This window comes from Ciconia boyciana, chromosome 5, assembly GCF_034638445.1.
Source record: "Ciconia boyciana chromosome 5, ASM3463844v1, whole genome shotgun sequence".
Classification (NCBI taxonomy): domain Eukaryota; kingdom Metazoa; phylum Chordata; class Aves; order Ciconiiformes; family Ciconiidae; genus Ciconia; species Ciconia boyciana.
This window is the reverse complement of record NC_132938.1, coordinates 48923221-48944042: the sequence shown is the minus strand read 5'-3', so window position 1 is coordinate 48944042 and position 20822 is coordinate 48923221. Positions and strand designations below refer to the sequence as shown.

The 20822-nt window shown below is 43.8% G+C and overlaps 1 protein-coding gene across 1 annotated transcript; it reads left to right on the top strand.

Moving 5' to 3' along the window:
• Nucleotides 1-508: 508 nt before the first annotated feature.
• On the top strand, nucleotides 509-2693 carry NPY2R (neuropeptide Y receptor Y2). The gene is made up of 2 exons (XM_072862768.1): nucleotides 509-1667; nucleotides 2617-2693. Exon 1 carries the CDS (start codon nucleotides 509-511, stop codon nucleotides 1664-1666), a length of 1158 nt encoding a protein of 385 aa, XP_072718869.1. The 3' UTR covers nucleotide 1667; nucleotides 2617-2693.
• Nucleotides 2694-20822: the final 18129 nt, after the last annotated feature.

The following is a 20822-nucleotide window of genomic DNA, read 5'->3' as shown; positions in this document are numbered from 1 at the left end:
TAAACGTATAAGAATTTAGTAACTATTTAAAGGAAACACTTTCCATTAAGGAAAAGCTGGAAGATTATTATGCTAATAACAGTCTGGATGGTGCCGTTCCATGTAGAATTCCCATAGGTATTAATGGAAGTTTTGTGCTAAATCAGCAGTAGTTTTAGGTAGTGGATTGTGAAAAAGGATATGCTGCCCAGCAGGATCTTAATCCTGCATTTACTTAGGCAAACTTTGTCTTTGAAATGCTTTTGAAATCTGTCCCAATTTTCAGCAGGAGTCATGCCTGAATAATATTACAGGATCGGGCTTCAAATGTAAGGGCAACAGAATTTAAATATATTAAGACAGATCTTCTCTTAATCCTGAGATGTAGAACGTAGGTTAGAAGAGGAAAGAGCTGTAGCTTTAGCTTGTTACTTCTTGTCTTAGCCACCACGGACTGATTTCTCCACATGTTCTTGTACTGTTTTGTTTTCAGGGACAGCTCTGTTGCTTCGACCAGGCTGCTGCAAGGATGGGGCCCCTGGAAGCAGTCGGTGAGGAAAACCAGACAGATGAAATGAAAGTAGAGCTGTTCACCAAGCTGTACTTGCCGAGATACAGCACACCGCTCAACGAATTGGCTCTGGACCCTAAACCAGAACTGAAGGACAGCACAACGCTAGTTGAAGTGCAGATAATCCTCATCTTTGCTTACTGCTCCATCATCCTGCTGGGGGTGATCGGAAACTCCCTGGTGATCCATGTGATCATCAAGTTCAAAAGCATGCGCACAGTGACTAACTTCTTCATTGCCAACCTGGCTGTGGCTGACCTGCTGGTGAATACGTTGTGCCTGCCCTTCACTTTGGTTTACACACTGTTGGGTGAATGGAAACTGGGCCCGGTCTTGTGTCACCTGGTGCCTTATGCCCAGGCTCTTGCTGTGCACGTGTCTACTGTTACTTTGACTGTGATCGCTTTGGATCGGCATCGCTGCATCGTCTACCACTTGGAAAGCAAAATCTCTAAGCGGATCAGCTTCCTGATTATAGGAGTTGCCTGGGCAGTCAGTGCCCTGTTGGCAAGTCCTCTGGCCATCTTCCGTGAGTACTCGCTGATTGAGATAATTCCTGACTTCAAGATTGTGGTCTGCTCTGAGAAGTGGCCAGGGGAGGGGCAGCTCAACTATGGCACCATCTACAGCATCTCCATGCTCCTGATCCAGTATGTGCTGCCTCTGGCAGTCATCTCCTATGCCTACGCCCGTATTTGGACCAAGCTCAAGAACCATGTTAGTCCTGGGGCGGGGAATGACCACTACCACCACCGGCGGCAGAAAACCACCAAGATGCTGGTATGCGTGGTTGTGGTGTTCGCTGTCAGCTGGCTGCCATTTCACACCTTCCAGCTAGTCAGTGACATTGACAGTCAGGTGTTAGACCTGAAAGAGTACAAACTGATCTACACAGTGTTTCACGTCATCGCCATGTGCTCAACGTTTGCTAACCCCCTTCTCTATGGCTGGATGAATAACAACTACAGGACGGCCTTCCTCACGGCCTTCCAGTGCGAACAGCGGCTGGACTCCATCCACCCTGAAGTATCAGCAGCTTTCAAAGCCAGGAAGAAACTGGAAGCAAAGAGGATTCAATTCCCCGGAGACTCTTTCACACAACCTACCAATGTCTAAGGTGTCTGGCTTTAAAGAAGAAATTAGTATGTTGTGGACAAAGAAATAAATCCATTTTGACACACGCATTTTTAATGCATAGTTTTATTCATAAATGGTGAAAGAAAAGTAGCAGGAAAGTCAGGGCAGGTGGTATGATTTGAGGCGAGCTGATTGGCATCAAGAGTAGGTAACTATACAACTGTAAGGATATAAAAGGGAGAGAGTTTGTTTATGGCTGTCTCTAACCGGGTAAGAGACGCTCCCATCCCTCCCATCTCGTTTTGACAAGTCTAAGTGACAAAGGCAGAGTTTTTGCTGGTTTTGCTATAGGAAGGCAAACGACTGATTTGTAGCACTGGAATATTGATGGTGGGAGCAGGTAATTTTTATATTGGATATGGAGATCAGGGAGAGCAGAAGTCTGCCAGGAGAATGAAGCCTGTCTGGGGAAAATGGGCTGTGCTGGTTAAAGCTCAAACTTCTCAGACCCCTTCTCTCCCACAGGCATCTTCTGCGAAGGTAAAGGAATTAAGAAGAGAAATATGTTACTGTTTTTTGACTTGTACTGAAGTACTTCAAACCAGAGCATTTGAAATGGATTAGGGGAAAAAAAGGAAAAGGAAAGGAAAAAAACCCCACCCAAACAACAGATTCAATGTGAAGAAAGGTCAAGTTTCTACATAAAATGAAATGTGGACTTTGGTTAATCAAATGGGGTAAAAAGTCTTTCCTTAAGAATGGGCTGTGGTATGCTGGTGAGAAATTCGCAAGCCTGTGACATGATCAGTCATTCCCTGCAGATCCCTGCCTTTCATTCTGTGCTGGGAACAGCTGACAAACACAGTGCTTTAAGGCGGCAGTTGAGGGCAGGGGATGCAGGCTCAGGTCTTCTGTGAGCACTTCATAAACTGCCAATATTTTAATTTTCAGGACCTGCTTAAATGTCTAACGTGTTATTAACTCCACAGGCTTTGAATTGTTGCTGCTTTCTCCCTGGCTAATAAAACAGCAGATAATTTTGATCCTCTGGAAAGGCTGCTAGATGGTAATGTGCTTTTCCTTATTGTGGTTTTATGTCACACACTCATCTCGTCTTGGAGCTTTTTCCATCTTTAACCTTTGTAAAAATTAAGAACATCTGAATGACTGTAACCTAATAACAGTATGCTAGGTTTATGTGATAACTTATCAGTTATTCTGCATGCTGTAGTTAATAGTTAAATTCCTTTTTTTGCTCAGGTATAAAATTTTAATCTGTTTACTGTGTTGTACACAGCAATGTTCAACTCTTCTTGTGTCTTTGTTTAGCCTCTTTGAACCCATTAAAGAGACGAAGAAAATTTCAATCCATATTTATTCCAAGCTGCCCTGTTGCTTATCTAGAATAAAAATAAGCGTGATACTTTCACTTGGAGTCTCTTTCCACAGCTACGTTTCAGCTACCTCATTTTTGTTCTCTCCATTTTTCATTGTTCCTAAATTCATTGTGTTCTTTCTTACAAATTAAAACCTAACAAAACTCCAGTACTGACGTGTTAGCCATGTAATGAATGGTATCAGATCTTTATCAAGTGGAGAAATTCATCTTTGTGTATGCAGTATTTGGCACCATCCTTTAAATAGCCATGAAATCATTTGGACTTGGATTTTCAAGAACAGAGAAGGGAGGTCTAGAGAATTAGCTAGTGTTTACTCAAGCAGGAAAAAGTATCCATCATTCTTAAACAGTTTTACAAAAACAGATTAATTCTCAACCATGTTGAGAACATGATATTGTCCACAAGTTATTTTTGTGAGTATTAATAATATCCAAAATGTAAGCTCAGAACTGTTATGGGTGAGGAAGGATTACAGAAGCGTGCAATTATTATGGACATCAATCATATGTATCAGTTACAGTTGACTCTGAACCCTTCATCAAAAGTATTATTGCCACAAATAGCCTCCTTTATTTAAAAAGAAAATGGTTTAAAAGTTCTGTTTCAACTCTTTTAAGCCTGTTAGAGTGTGGTATATAGACAGTTTTGAAGTAACCATGACAGTGTGTGCTAAAGCTACAATTGCCAGGCTAATTCTCCATAATTTTAAGTCTGCTTTACGTCATCCTCTATAAAAGTGATTAATTACAAATTATCTTTCAGTCTGTTTCATGGTATCTTTATTTCACTGCTTCCTGAGCTTTCTCTGCCGTTGTTGTGTTGAGCCAAAGTTGGTGCACTGATTTATTGCATTGCTTTCCTCTCTGCCATGTGGAGGTGGTGCCTGGGTCAGTGCCTGCTTTAGGGTCACAGACCTCCACACAGTGTCCCACTGCATGGTACAGATTTTCCCATGGGCACTTGAAGATGGGATGTGGAAGAGCCAGCGCGCACAGCCTGCTGTATAGCTTAGTCGCTCCTTGGGGCTTGGCTGCTGCACGAACACAGCTACGCACTTTAGTACACCTTCATGTTGTAGGAAAATTAGGCGTTTTCTCACCAAAAGCAATGAGGTAGCAACATCCCTCAGAGTTGCTCCAAATCCCACCTGTCAGAAGGATATGGAAAGCCAGGGTTTGTCCCCATTTTCCCCTAAGAGAAAGTGAACCTATAAGTAGGCTCTAACCATCGTACTGAGGAGTCTGCACGGGAGCCTCTGCTTTGCCTGAAATAGGAACTGGAATCCAGGTCTCCCCATTCACCCATTAGTGCTTTAATTAGTGTTTGTAAAAGCACTATATTCTTTTCCCATTGAATAGGTACAAGTTTTATATGAAGCCAAAGAATAACAGCAGCAACTCTCCTTTAAGAAGCTGCAAGCAGGTGGTGGGGCACCCAAAATGAAATGTCATCGCTGATTCAGGGCAAGAATTTGAACAAATGTGCCTCAGTTCTCAGGAGAGTGACCTAGCCAGCACACTGCAGCCTCTCCTGAGGTAGCAACATATGTCTTCTTAGAGCTGTTCTATTGTATATAAAATAAACTTTAAATATCATGATTTTATGGGCAGGTGGTTATGACCTTTGCGTGGCCTTGGGTTCTGGGCCAAGGATATCAAAACCAATACAGACAGAATTTAAGTTAGCCCCCCCCCCCCCCCCCGCCATGTTCTTCATGAGTACTTCTGCTGTAAAAATGTTGTGCTGTGGGCAGGAGGAGAGCAAGGAAAGTAGCACTGTGCTAATCTCTGGGTGGGTCTTACTTTGGCCTCTCATTTGAGGTTGGCTTATAAAAGGGACACCTATCCACCACATGGATCCCATCAGATGTGATCTAGGATCCTAGCTGTTCAGCACTTACTTGTTTCTGGAAGAACACATTTTGATGCCTTGAAATTTTCCTGGCAGAAATGTGTCTCCAGGCTTAGGCAGCAGCAGAGTACTGAACATTACATACTTAGATATGTACAGATGCACCCGTATTTTCTCCTAGCACTGGCTGGGCACAAGCTGGCTCAAACCTGGCAGCAGAAGAGCTGCGCCTGTGCACTCTCCTGAAGCTTTCATGGTTTGCCTCAGAGGAGGACGTAGCAGCTTGGGACCAGCACTGCAGGCACAGCACCGTGCTGCTTCCAGACGAGCGTTAAAAGTCATGTTGCCTGTTGAAGGCTACAGCCATTGGACCACAAGTGAAGAAGGGGATATAATCCCGAGTAAGTTTGCCAGGGTCTTATGAGAGGCCAGTGAAGCTGGGTTTTTGTTATGTGGGGACAGTGCTGGCCCTATGAGTAAACAGTCTTCACTGAGAATTGTGATCTCCACATAGAGCAGCAGACTAAGATGGAGCAGAAAGTGTATCATTGTGAATCTAAGGAAAAAAAAGAGATTTGAGGGCATAAGCAATTAAAATAGAGGGACTAAGCCTGGACAACAAATGGGTTTAGTATACATATCTATTTATATATAAATCGTACGGCAGAGCTGTGCAAAAGCTGTTTGGTAGGGTTAAGTTTGTTGGAAATAATTGTCTGTTGCCCCACAGTTGGTATAGCCGTGTCTTGTATAAAATGTGTAATGGACATACATACATTGCCAAAATATTACTAACTTATGTTAGGTAACACTAAGAGTAATAACTGAATGGAAAATATTATCTGCACTTTATCTGTCAGACCACAAAAGAAGCACTGAATTCACAGATTACTATAATTCCTTGCTTCATAGTTTCTAAACTCCCTCAGGGATTTTTTATTATATTAATCCAGATAATGACCTTAAGGGATTAATTTTGTCTTTGGATTCTTGAGTTATTTACCTGGTACTGTCCTTATAAATGCCACTCCACAATAAGGGAGCTACTTTGTGCCAAATTACAGGTTCTTTGCCCTAAGAAGCTAGGAGATGTATGTAAATCTATGCAAGGTTAGTGTTGCTGAAGAGCCATGTTTTTAACAGTGCAGTATAAATGCTTATTTATGCAATCAATAGTGATTTTCATATCTCATCTTCATTTTTTAAAAAATATTAAATTGGATGTTATTTTAAAAGAAAATTAATACAAGGGTAGTCAGGAAATCTCAAGCTGCTAAAACTGGAGAAGTAAAGTGAGAGAATGAGTGGCTACTTCAAGAAACAAGAAAGAGAGAGCAAGAACGGGGCTAGTGAGGGTCTAATAATTGATTTATAGACTTTCCTTCTTCCCTTAGTCTGAGCGGTGAGAGAAACGTGTTAAAATGAAACCAGGGCAAATGAAGACACAGATCAATTGTATGCAGAAAGGACAGTGTTGCCCGGGGAAACTGAGGAACTTTGAGGAGAAATTCCCGTGATCATTTGAGCCTTAAAATTCACATCATGTTCTCAAGCAAGTAAACCTGTGTCTGTACATTATTTCACCTAAATGCAGTATAAGTAAACAGCTCCGTACTGATAATGGAAGCAATGGACGTGTTATTAATTCTAGCCATCTAGCCAGGGATGAATAATGCATGCATACTCGTCATAAGCTCATTTCAGATGAGATATATGAAAAAATTGGTGCTTGGGTTAAAAATCTTTCCCCTCTCAGACTTCACTGAGCTCCTGTGGAAGGAGAGAGCTTCAAGATATAAAACTTAAGGACGGTGGAATTACATATCTGATGATGGAGGCACAATTTAGCTTGAAAAAATTATTATATATTTTTTTTTTTCTGATACTGCATAAGAGAAACAGGCTGTCGTTTTCCTCTTGGACCTGGAGCTGAATTTGCACAGCTGGAGTTTATATCACAGAATCACAGAATCGTATAGGTTGGAAAAGACCTTTAAGATCATCGAGTCCAACCGTAAACCTAACACTACCAAGACCACCACTACACCATGTCCCTAAGCACCTCATCCAAACGTCTTTTAAATACCTCCAGGGATGGCGACTCAACCACTTCCCTGGGCAGCCTATTCCAGTGCTTGATAACCCTTTCAGTGAAGTAAAATTTCCTAATATCCAGTCTAAACCTCCCCTGGCGCAACTTGAGGCCATTTCCTCTCGTCCTATCACTTGTTACCTGGGAGAAGAGACCGACCCCCACCTCTCTACAACCTCCTTTCAGGTAGTTGTAGAGAGCGATAAGGTCTCCCCTCAGCCTCCTTTTCTCCAGGCTAAACAACCCCAGTTCCCTCAGCCGCTCCTCATCAGCCTTGTGCTCCAGACCCTTCACCAGCTTCGTTGCCCTTCTCTGGACACGCTCCAGCACCTCAATGTCTCTCTTGTAGTGAGGGGCCCAAAACTGAACACAGTATTCGAGGTGCGGCCTCACCAGTGCCGAGTACAGGGGCACGATCACTTCCCTAGTCCTGCTGGCCACACTATTCCTGATACAAGCCAGGATGCCATTGGCCTTCTTGACCACCTGGGCACACTGCCGGCTCATATTCAGGCGGCTGTCAACCAACACTCCCAGGTCCTTCTCCGGGCAGCTTTCCAACCACTGTTCCCCAAGCCTGTAGCGTTGCATGGGGTTGCTGTGGCCCAAGTACAGGACCTGGCACTTGGCCTTGTTGAACCTCATACAATTGGCCCCAGCCCATCAATCCAGCCTGTCCAGGTCCCTCTGCAGAGCCTTCCTACCCTCAAGCAGATCAACACTCCCGCACAACTTGGTGTCATCTGCAAACTTACTGAGGGTGCACTTGATCCCTTCATCCAGATCATTGATAAAGACATTAAACAGGACTGGCCCCAACACAGAGCCCTGGGGAACACAGCTTGTGACCGGCCGCCAACTGGAGTAAACTCCATTCCCCACCACTCTTTGGGCCCGGCCATCCAGCCAGTTCTTTACCCAGCAAAGAGTACACCCATCCAAGCCATGAGCAGCCAGTTTCTCCAGGAGAATGCTGTGGGAAACCGTGTCAAAGGCTTTAGTGAAGTCTAGATCGACGACATCTACAGCCTTTCCCTCATCCACTAGGCGGGTCACCTTGTCATAGAAGGAGATCAGGTTGGTCAAGCAGGACCTGCCTTTCCTGAACCCATGCTGGCTGGGTTTGATCCCTTGGTTATCCTCTACATGCTGTGTGATGGCACTCAAGATGATCTGCTCCATCAGCTTTCCTGGTACCGAGGTCAAGCTGACAGGCCTGTAGTTCCCCGGGTCCTCCTTCCAGCCCTTCTTGAAGATGGGCGTCACATTTGCTAATCTCCAGTCAGCAGGGACCTCCCCAGTTAGCCAGGACTGCTGGTAAATGATGGAAAGGGGCTTGGTGAGCACATCTGCCAGTTCCTTCAGTACTCTCGGGTGGATCTCATCAGGCCCCATAGACTTGTGAGTGTCTAAGTGGTGCAGCAGGTCACTAACCATTTCCCCCTGGATCATGGGGGCTCCATTCTGGTCCCCGTGCCTATCTCCCAACTCAGGGGGGCTGGATACCCAGAAAGCAATTGGCCCTGCTATTAAAGACTGAGGCAAAGAAGGCGTTAAGGACCTCAGCCTTTTCCTCATCCTTGGTCACTGTGTTCCCTCCCCCGTCTACTAGGGGCTGGAGATTCTCCTTAGCTCTCCTTTTGCTGCTAATGTAGTTGAAGAAGTATTTTTGTTGTCTTTTACAGCAGCAGCCAGGTTGAGCTCTAGCTCAGCTTTGGCCCTTCTAATTTTCTCCCTGCACAGCCTTGCTACACCTTTGTAGTCCTCTTGACTTGCCTGCCCCTTCTTCCAGAGGTCATAGACTCTCCTCTTTTTCCTGAGTTTGAGCCAGAGGTCTCTAGTCAGCCAGGCCAGTCTTCTTCCCTGCCGGTTCGTCTTTCGGCACCTGGGGACAGCCTGCTCTTGTGCCTTTAGGACTTCCTCCTTAAAGAATGTCCAGCCTTCCTGGACTCCTTTGCCCTTTAGGGCTGCCTCCCAGGGGACTCTGTCAACCAGTCTCCTAAACAGGCCGAAGTCTGCCCTCTGGAAGTCTAAGGTGGCAGTTCTGCTGACCCCCCTCGTCACTTCTCCACGTATCAAAAACTCTATCATTTCGTGATCACCCTGCCCAAGACGGCCTCCAACCACCACATGGCTCACAAGTCCTTCTCTGTTCGTGAACAAGAGGTCCAGTGGGGCACCTTCCCTAGTTGGCTCACTCACCAGCTGCATCAGGAAGTTATCTGCCACACGCTCTAGGAACCTCCTAGACTGTTTCCTCTCTGCTGTATTGTATTTCCAGCAGATATCCGGTAGGTTGAAGTCCCCCACAAGAACAAGGGCTAGCAATTGTGAAGCTTCTCCCAGCTGCTTATAGAATAGTTCGTCAGTCTCCTCATCCTGGTTGGGTGGTCTGTAACAGACTCCCACCACAATATCTGCCTTGTTGGCCTTCCCCCTGATTCTTACCCATAGACACTCCACCCCATCATCACCATCATCAAGCTCTAAACTATCCAGACACTCCCTAACGTATAGGGCTACCCCACCACCTCTCCTGCCTCGCCTATCCCGCCTGAAGAGTTTATAGCCATCCATCGCCGCACTCCAGTTGTGCGAGTCATCCCACCGTGTTTCCGTGATGGCAACCACATCATAGTTTTCCTGATGTACAATGGCTTCCAACTCCTCCTGCTTGTTGCCCATGCTGCGTGCATTGGTGTAGAGGCACTTCAGCTGGGCTGTTGTCTGTGTCTCCTTCATAGAAGAACACCCTTTGTGTGCTTTGAGGTGTTTCACTGGCATTTCCCTCTTGGCTCCCTCTTGTTTCATATGAAACAGACTTTTCTTTGTATACTTCACGACTCTCATAATCTACTAACCCTGCTATACAGGGTATTTTCAACAGTAGAATCTATGCTTACACATCCATGGGGCCAAACTATTTCTATCCCTTCAAGGTTGCACGGAAAAATAGAGGTCTAGGGCAATTCTTCTATTTACTGGCATCCTCCAAAATTAGAGCTGTTCGTACCCAATTGGATTTTAAAGTTTGTTGGCAGCACTGTGACTTTTTAATTTATTTAAGGTAACCAAGGTGGTGAAACAGCTAGCCTTGCTCTCATTGCATGCTGGCTCAGGACAAGCCCATCCTTGCGGAGCATGGCCACAGTGACCCAGCTGTTCCTCACCAAACTGAACCTGAAGGTAGGAGCTGAGGTAGAGACACCCTTCCCCATGGATTGTGAGGATTGGTCCCAGCAGCTGGGCTTGGAGAAATGTGAATCAGTTTTTCAGCGCTTCAAATCTCTGTTTACACCGCTGTGAGGACAACACACATTGCATTAGGCGGTGTTTCATCCCAGTTGCCCTCTGATGCGGATGACTCCACAGAGCGTAAGCATGCAAGTGCCGCATGTCTGCTGCCTCTCAAGTTCAGTGTAGTCCAGCTTCCAGAGCTCAAAGACAGCTGACAGTAAGCGTCCACAGACACCTGTGTACTGAGCACATGGAAGCTGCGTACCAGCACCGGGAGAGCTAAGATAGCTGTAGGTCAGTTAGGCTGGGCTGGTGACACTGTAGCCGTGGCAGAGTTCCCCTCAGGCTGGCTCATCCTGCATGCCTTAGCGCTAGATTAAGGCTAGCTCTGGTACCTCCCACTGTCTCTAGCACTGACATGCCCTAAGGCACCAAAAGCCGATGGCCACTTTGTAATAATATGTGAAGCGAGTGCTGGGAGACTCCACCACTTTGGCAGTGCATTTCTGCCCCGCACCTCCATCAGCCATCCTACTCGTACCAGAACTGAACTGGCAGGGAGATCCACGGGGAAGAATATTTTACACAAAAGAAGTGATAATGTTCTTACACTGACAAAAACACTGGCTGACAGGTGGTTATGCCAAAATATAAATACTTTAAGACAGAGCGGGATGCAGCTGTGGTGGGATGGGAGTGTGCAGCAGCACAACCTCTCCTCTGTCACTGCAGCATGAAGCAGATGCTGCTCTAGGCGCTGCTGGTCAGAGGGGGCAGAACAAACTTTCTTCCCCAGAAGAGCTGCCTTGATTGAAAATGCGGTTTTCCACGGTCTGATTTCTCTCATGGGGTAGGAACTCCTTGTCAGGAACAGGTGATTTAATCTGCTCTCACAGTCACTGGGACATCTTGCCAGATTTCTATAAACCCTCTGGTCACGTCTGTTTGTTAGAAAGATCAATTCCTTGGTTTTGCATAAAAGTCCCATAATAAGAAAACAAACAAAAAACAAAAAACCCCACCAAATTTTACACTTTGCAACCTAATCATCTTTATCTCAAATAGAGGAGCTAATGATTTCCTTGCACTCAGTGGGGTTCATTTGAAACTGTGAAGGACCAGGAAAAAATGGAGGAGCATCTCCTAAGCGTGGACATCTACCTCTGCTTGCGCAGAACCACACAGGAGCTTCTTGTGTTTGCATGCATTCTTGAAGTTTAAAACAACCGCTGTCTGATTATTTTGAAATTAGACCATAAAATAGGGCTGTAAAAATAAAGTTTTATGAATACCACAGTTTGAGAAAACTACATCATTACTTAGAAAAGGCAAGCACGCAAACAAATAATAAGTTTTCATACTTAAGGTTGTAAAGATGCTTTATCATCAAAGCTGAAGACTACAGATTTTTTAATTAAAATATTAATTTGGCTTTATCGATTTACTTAGCGCTTTTTTTCAGACAAGCTCAGCAAAAAGCATAACTCCACTAGGTCCATTTATTAAACTCAGTAGTCTTTTCCTGAAGACCTGAAGAAATGCTTACTAGCCTTACTAAATGTGCTGTTTGTGGAGATAAATGTTTCTGATCAAACTTTCCTTTTAGTTATTGGAGTAATACTGTGAAAACAATGAAGATCCTCTAAGAAATCACTACATCAATACTGATTTTAACTGTGTGGACTGTATTTCACCCCAACACTTCTCTTAATTTTTTCTTCCAAAGATATCAAGACCCTTAGTGAGGGAACATTACTATCCCTGTACCAGAGATGGGAAAACCAGGGCGCAGACAAGTCAGAGAATTGCTGGGTCTCATGTTGTCCATGCTCACTGCCTGTGGCGGTGCCTGTGTGTGGGCACAGCTTGCTATGCCAGATGGCTGAAGCTGAAGCCTTCCACACTAGCTGTAGAAGTGTGGACATAAATACACACTTCTACATAGTGGACAGCTGTAGAAGTGTGGACATAGATACCCTGGGAGTCCCTCCGATTACAATTATTTTGCTAAATAAAACAAGAATAGAAAGTGAAGCAGAACAGGATGCTGCTGATAGTCCACACCACTGAATTAGCATGCTCCTTGGCACTGTTTTGGACTCTGCCAACTAGTACTCTCCCAGACAGAGCTTATGCACGCGCGAAAGGGACTGTTCCCAGTAGAGCATGTGGCCAAGACTAATATGGTTCTCTCTGTCCTCCAGCACTGTCCTACCATGGACAGTGATAGGACCTCAAACATGCCCTCAGTGCCACCTCTCAGGGTGTGCAGCACACACCCAGAGGTTCATGCTATGAAAACCCTTGCCTGGTGGGCTGCAATACAGCTCCCCCTTGACTCCAAAGTCTCTGGAGATATGTCTGGGGGATAGAGGGACACCACACAAGGTGCAGAGGAGACCTAAGGCTAAATACCACAAGATTTGTGGGAGAGCTACCAACCACAGGGCCAGAAGAACAGTGCACTGCCCAGTTTTATAGAGCTGTAGCCTCTATGTCTGAATTTCCTTGCGTAGAGAAGGAGATTCTCCATCTGCCTACAAAGGGTAAGCCAATGTGTAGGCAGCAAAGATTTTCCTGAGTACTGTACTCAAACCCCAACCTATCTGAGTAGTATTGTGGTTGCTGTGAACAAACAGCAGAGCTAACACTAGGATGCTGTAGCTCTCCGAAAGCAAAAATATGTAAACCCAAAATATTTCTGTCCTGTTGTCTGTATGGCCAGCCTGATTTCTTATTGTTGTTACTGTTTGTTTGCTTTGCACAGCTATTGTAACAGGTATGAACTCTGCATATATGTATGTGTGTATGTGTATATGCATGTGATCTACATCTCTCTCTCTCTCTCTCTCTCATCTATATCTATATCTCTATATCTATATAAAACAAAGTGAGGTTTCTCAAAGGGCTTAAAGCCTAAGTACTGTGTAAGCTTAGAGATAATGGTTACTTGCAGTAGAGGGACCTGGCAATGCAAAAAATTCTGGAACTTGTACTAGTCAGTATGATATACAGGGGTCAGGAAACCCCAGCTGGGTAACATTAATTCCTGCTTCTGTAGGTGACTGGTGAAAATTTAGCAATAGGGATGCACAGTTTATGGTCTCCAGTGCTGATTCCTACGTGAGTCATTTTAAGCCAGAGGAATAATTGCAAGGACAAGCAGAACTAGAAAAGAAGACAGGGTTAGATGATAACAAAGGCAGCCTCACTGTGTATGGCAAGTTTGCTTCCTTCAAAGTTGAAAATCCATGTTTAGCTCAGTTAACTGGAATTGAAGGTAGAAAAAGGAAAGAAAGAGAACTCGTTACATTCAGGATCCTCATTTTTATTTGTTTTCTTTCTTCTAATGGGGAAGCAAAAGGGCTGCTGTCCAACTCTGTGTATAATTGATTACCAGGACATAAATTGAAATGAAAAATAATGCCCTGCATAATTGCTATTCAAAAGCCTAAGCTTGAAATACACCCTAAAAGGATGCTTGCAGGTTTATCAATCCCATTCATCATCCTTTCCCTTTTAATACTTGTGCCTATGCTATGAATACTGATTTTAAACATCAGAAGAAACTGCCTTTCTGACTCTTAAGTTAGCTGGAAACCCCAATGGTGTGTTGGCTTATTCTTGATAAACTACTATCTAGTGTCTCTCATAATCTCTTCTTCTAGCTTGGGGTATAAGATCAGGCAGTAACTTCCTCTAACCTTACTTCGTGTTCATTATTTAGCTACTCCTGACAAACTCTTAGAACACTTCATAATCTCATATGGATGTGTTGCATATGCATGATACAGCTCATTTCTGGCTTCTCTGATTTTTCTGTAGCAGAATATAGCTGTTCCAATCCATTAAAAAAAGAAATAAAATCCAATCCCTCATTTTTATTGCTTAGTTTACTACTTCTCTGAGACATAATACAGGTGATGCTGGAAATTTTCTATCTCTCTGTGAGTTTATATATATGGGATGTATTGTGGTAGCTTGGTGTATGTATAGCTTGGTACTATAAAGGAGACTAGAATCTTTGGCTGCATAATGCTTAAATCTTGATTTCTGTATAAAACCACCATGCCTACAGCTTCAACAACTACTTCAAATCACTATGCAAAACCCAGTAATTCAGCACCAATAAAGCAGCACAAAGAGCTGCATGGGTGCTTGAGGGGACAAGAGGGCAGGATGAGGCCATCCACACCACTCATGCCTCCTGACAGTCGTGTATCTTGAAAGATACTGAACTTTAGCTCGAGAAGGTGTTTTGCTTACCTATTTTGTCCTGTTACACAGAAAGTTGCTTGTCCCTTTTGGTGCATGTGGGTACTCATCGCATGGGCTCTGCTGCTGAAAGGGTAGGTTCCTGGGGAACAGAACACAGGCGTGTGATGCTGGCAGCACTATAGTGTCTTTGAAATACCCCCCCTTTCACCTTTCGTTGCCCATCTCCTCACCCAGTTTGCTACAAAAGAGATTTTCCTCTTGGGATCTACAAGTGACAGTCCTTCACGGACTGTTTTACAGCCTTAAGTCTTTGCAAATCTAAAACAACTGACATTTAAACAGCAGGGAAGAGCCAACAGTGCAAACAGAACTACTCTATCACAGCAGGGCTTCCTGTTTAAAGTAAATGAAATGCTGACTTGTCAAAGAAAAACAGGTAAAACAGGGAAGGTCAGAGCACTGATGCCTTTTTTGTTCTTTACTTGTGTTGATAATTTCAGGTTAGAAACTGAATTCATGTTTTTCTACTAAAGTTCCACCTATCCAGTATCACAGTCGCTGAGGCGAAAAGCAGATTAAAGAGGTAAATTATTAGGACTGCTTTTTCCAACACAAACAGACTGAACTGCACTTGTAATCTTTGTACCAGTGGGCGTGTGATTCTTGGTGTTGGTGTCTATATCTGAACGCCTGCAAGCTGATGTGCTTACTGCTGAGCTTTGATGGATGGCTACCAGCTTCTGTTACCAAAAAGAGCTAAGAGATAGAGGAAGGCGAATTTCAGTGAAAGCCAATTTTGAATTTAGGCTTCCAAATCCTTTTTATTCTTTTGAAAATCTTCCCATAAGCAATTTCATACTGTGCTGGTTTTGGCTGGGATAGAGTTAATTTTCTTCACAGTAGCTAGTGTGGGGCTATGCTTTGGATTTGTGCTGGAAACAGTGTTGATAACTCAGGGATGTTTTAGTTCCTGCTGAGCAGTGCTGACACAGAGTCAAGGACTCTTCTGCTTCTCACCCCACCCCACCAGCGAGGAGGCTGGGGGGGCACAAGAAGCTGGGAGGGGACACGGCTGGGACAGCTGACCCCAACTGGCCAAAGGGATATCCCTGACCATATGGCGTCATGCTCAGCTGCCCTGGTTTCAGCTGAGATAGAGTTAATTTTCTTTATAGTGGCTGGTATGGGGCTATGTTTTGGATTTGTGCTGAAAACAGTGTTGATAATACAGAGATGTTTTAGTTGTTGCTGCACTAGTCCAGGACTTTTCAGCTTCCCATGCTCTGTCAGCTGCAGAAGAAGCTGGGAGGGGGCACAGCCAGGATAGTTGACCCAAACTGGCCAAAGGGCTATTCCATACCACATGACGTCATGCTCAGCATATAGAGCTGGGGAAGAAGAAGGAAGGGGGGGACGTTCGGAGTGATGGCGTTTGCCTTCCCAAGTAACCGTTACGCGTGATGGAGCCCTGCTTTCCTGGGGATGGCTGAACACCTGCCCGCCCATGGGAAGGAGTGAATGAATTCCTTGCTTTGCTTTGCTTGCGTGTGCAGGTTTTGCTTTCCCTATTAAACTGTCTTTATCTCAACCCATGAGTTTTCTCACTTTTATCCTTCAAATTCTCTCCCCCATCCCACCATGAGGGAGTGAGCGAGCGGCTGGGTGGGGCTGAGCTGCCGGCTGGGGTTAAACCACAACACGTACTTTCACATACGCATGCATTTAGCTCACATTGCCTGCACTCCTTCAGTTGCACGGAAGGATCAACAGCCTCTGACTGAAATTTCATGGGACCTATCCCACCACTGTGACTGGAGGTGGCTAAGTAGTGGGTCTTCATTTTACCTGGCAGTCTTAAGTAAGCATATACACTCTCAGGCACAGGCTGGAGCACTCTCAGGATGGAAAGCTTGCAGACGCTGATTGTCCTTGGTAAAGTTCTGGTTCATCCATGAGGGAGCAACAAGTCTGAATGACCAGGCCCTGGAGAGCCCAGTCCATCAGCAGGTCTCCCTAAGGATGACATCTAGCAAAGTCAATGGAAAGCATGCAGTTTGTGTAGTTTGCCACACTTCTTTCCTTGCAGCGGTGCCTACACCTTAGGATGTCAATGAAGAGTGGCTTTTAGCAGTGTTATTTGGAAAAAGTGGGTATTATTTTCTCTATCTATCTCCACTGGTATTTTAGAGACCATGTATTTGTCATAGCACCTGTTAAGAAACTCACCACAATAACCCTCCTGGAAAGCATGACAGGCGGGACGGTCCTTCATGTGGCCAGGCTTTTACCTCTGCCTCATTTCCTGAGGCACTTTACCAATCACTCCTGGGTACTTCCCTCCTGGCTGTCAATAAGTCAAGCTTTAATGTTCAGAAATACCTTGGGTAGCTTGAGTCTGTAGGCAAGACAGCTGTCATCCTGCCTCCCCACCTCGTCCCCTAGAAGGATGCTGCTGACTCTCATTTCCAAACAATCCTGTTCAATAACATGGATACAAAACAGGGAACCTGTTTCTTCAAAACACCATGAAATTGCTTTTGCAATTAAAAAAACCAAACAAGCGCAGCGCAGGCAGCATTTGAAATAGAGGTGTACGGATTCATTTTTATAATGTCTGAAAGTCATATACAGTCACGTTTAGAGGCTGATCCTCTCAGAGGCTTCTGGGAGCCTTTGCCTGCTGCAGATTTCAGTTTCTCACTAGACACCTTTCAGGAGGAAAGAGCTGAAAGCCTACGCTGAACACAAACAGCCTAGTTTCATCATCCAACCTTAAAGAAGAACAAAACCTACACAGGGAGAATTGGCTATTAGAGTTCAACAATTCACTGGGTTTTCATTTTTTATTAATACACACAGCTTAATTGATTTTTACAACAGCTCATTTTAAAAATATGGTCCTAGGTAGTGTTCCTAGTATATTTTTATAATGTGACTGCAGGACTGGTAAAAGGGAGATGTAGGTTATTAAGGAACAGATGTGTTCCCATTGCTTATAATCTTGGAAACACTTAATGCAGACCCTGCTAGATCTGAACGCTGTGGCACCTAGCAACTCAGGAGTACTTCAGTCTGAATGTACTTTGGCAGGTATTTTATTCAGATGAACAGCATGCCACTTGAGGTCAAGATTGGTTTGTAAATCCATGCTGAAGAGCTCTACTGAACTCTGTAAAATTATGCCAGACCAAAATATTCTTTTGCACGGACAGAACTAAACACAAGCCAGATGTCTTATTATTTTATTTTAGCCTCACTTGTTGTGTTATGTTTAATAAAAAATTATTAGTTGCCTAAGACAGAGATTTGACTACCATTTTTTTTCTGAGAGATGCTAAATTTGGGTTGGATGTTATAAGAAAAGGGAGAGAAAGAAGTCAGGCATTGGCAAATGTACCTGAAGACGATGGAATGAACCATTGGGAAAGAAGGAAAACTGTTTCTCATGCAGAAATTTATATTATGCACTCTTTTGCTGGCACAAAAGGTAGCTAAACTCTCCTGTTCAGCATTTTCTGAAGCGGAGCACAAACAGGACAGTAGGTACTGTAAGCTGCTGACCAGATTCTCAGGTCCCATAAATTAGGTCAGTGTAGCTCCACTGCACGTCATAACACTAAGCCCAATTATATCACATTGTGGCACCAGCCTGAAGAACTCTCCCCTTCACATGCTCAGTTTCAGGTAGAGGCAATAAAAAGAAATGCACTATGTTAGCACTATGATAAACTTTTTCATATGCCCTACTTTCCTCTCTTTGGAGCTTTGTTTGGATGGATTATTGGTAAATGCAACTCGTGTCCTCATATCCAAAATCCCTCCTGAAGCAGGAGGGAGAACAGAGGGGAAACAGGCTCTGCAAGCCAGAGCAGCCAGTGCTATGGTCACACCAGGTGCCAGAAGTAATGAGCACATGGGAAGAAGGCTGGTGAGTAACTGGTGGCTGTGGGCTCTGGGGTGGAAGGTCGAGTTCAGGAGGAATGGAGATGCCTGGACTGGAATTACAAGAAGATAAGGGATTTTTTTGCAAGGGAGCTTGAAGGTACACAGTATGGGGATGGAAAGGAGAAGTAGAGGGCTTGGGGATAGAAAGGAGAAGTAGAGGGCTTGGGGCCAGAAGGTTAAGTTTTATAAAAGAATAGCTGTGTAGTATGGTGGTAGAGAGTCACGGGTTAGAGCTATGGTCAGGGGAGGGTAATAAAAAGAGCCTTTGCCCAGGCCTGTTAGTCCTGAATCTGCTAGGTGCCCTTTTCACTCAGCTGAGTGTTTGAGTATGTTAATGGCAGTATCCACTGGTCTCCATACTTTGTAAGTATTATGAAAATTGAAAAAAAGTCCAGTCCAACTCAATCACCTGAACAGGAAAGTTTTACTTGTCTTTCTGCTCTTTCTCTGAGTAAAAAAATATTTTATTCTGAGCTTGTCCCACTAATCACAAGATTTTAAGAGATCCCAGGAAAAAAATATTTTCACTGTTATTTAAACCTGATGCAGTTCCCCGTTTCTCCTCACTGCAAGATGAAACCATTTCCAATTTAGCAACCCAGCGGACAGTCCAAATGGAGCCTGAAGCTCCTCATCAGCAGCCAGTTGCCTTGGCCAGGGTTTCAGCAATCCAGCTGACGGCTGGCAGTTGCTCCTTCATCTGTTCTTGTTCCCATAGAAACAGGGACAAAACAGTCAAACTTAGGTAAAGCCCTTTTTTCTTTCTTTTTTTTCCTCCTTTTTCTGAAAGAAAGAACAACAGCAAAGATGTTCATGAAGTGCTGCTTGTTTTCTGTAACCTGGGGTTCTTTTTCATTGGAACTGGGAGAAAGTAAGCAGCCAGCTACAGAATCATAAGATCCTGTGGGAACTACAAGAGGTACAGGCTCAAGTGGGATAGAGATATTGAGATATTTCCTCAGTAAAGCATACAGACAATGAGTCAACAGTAGTAAAAGATCAGTAGGAGCTTACCAGATGAAAAACTAAACAAAAAGCATGAAAAAACACCTGTAGGTGTGAATCTTTCTCTTTGTAATTTAATGGAATTAATTTGCCCTAGTGAGTAAGGAGCAGAATATATTGTTTGGGTTTCTTTCATTATACCATGTACAGACATGATCAAAACATTTGCTGAAATCAAATCCTTCCTTTTGTTATAACCATTTTCTGAAAAGCTACAGCCTTGTTGTTTTGTGAATGCTTGTGCTCACACATCTTTTGGGCAACATGTTGCTCTCACTTATTCCTACTGAAATTATTCCGTTTCTTTAACAGTACAGAGGAGCACAAGTTGGCCCAACAAGTATGTTTTGTGGCACACATTCCTGTAAAAGAAGACAATTTCACTTGGCATTTAAATGTGCCAAAAAGGAGAAGAAAATATGCAGCATCTTCCCCAGGATGGGGTCCCTCCTGCCTTAAAATTGGTGGATTTTATAACTATAGTCATTGATCTTCCAGACAGACATATCACATATGAATGACAGCGCTCCATCTGGATTCAGATTAATGGTGCAGGTGATATTTCCACAATGTGTGCATTTCCTGGCTAACTCCTTACTTCTTCCTGTAGTACATCCATCAGCCCTGAAGGCTAACACTTGTTGGTTCTCTTATTGAGACATTACAGTAACGGGTGGACATCCCCATACCATTTAAAGCCAATCTCCAGATAGATTTATTAGCAAGCTGGGAAGGCATCCATCCCAAAAGTTACTGTAAAAGAGAAACACCATTCTGGGAGCTAGTTTCCATATTGTGACATAATTTCACAACATTTTTTAGGGGTTTTGGTGATAATTTAGGACCTTATATATGCAGACACTAATTCTTGAGGTCTTCAAGCCTCGGCAACCTTGAGGTACTTCTAATGCAGCAGATGAGTGAGCTAACCAAGCTGGTGACTGATGAGAGTAATAAAATGGCTAAGGAAAACCAAAACCTCTTGTCTGTTCTCATGAGAAACATCTATTTCCAATAACATTTCCACGCAGCTAGGAGAGATTTCTTGATGGTTTTCATTAATAATGAACACTTTAGGATTTTACTTTAAGAGCAACTGCTAACAAAAGCACTTACTTTCCTTTCATAATTTTCCTCCTTGCAGTGGAAGGAAGGAATTTTACATGTTATAAGAAGTCAAATAATAGTGAATCCTGCCTCTTCTTAAAATCTGGTAGACAGAAATCTGCAATTTCAGTTTGGAACAGCTAAGAGAGTGAAAAATGAGATTGATTTATTTATTTATTTATAGGAGGTAGATTAACCCAGATTCTCTGCTTTAGTAGTCTTTACTTTTTGGTGCCCCATACACCAATTTATTCAGTTTCCCTTGTAGCTGACTCAGAAACTTGAACTCTTTACTGAACATGGACTCAGTGTAACTTTTTTATATGCATAAGCTGAGACT

What these genes read in the sequence shown, in the direction of transcription:
- NPY2R (XM_072862768.1), top strand. Translation starts at nt 509, where the DNA reads ATGGGGCCCCTGGAAGCAGTCGGTGAGGAAAACCAGACAGATGAAATG.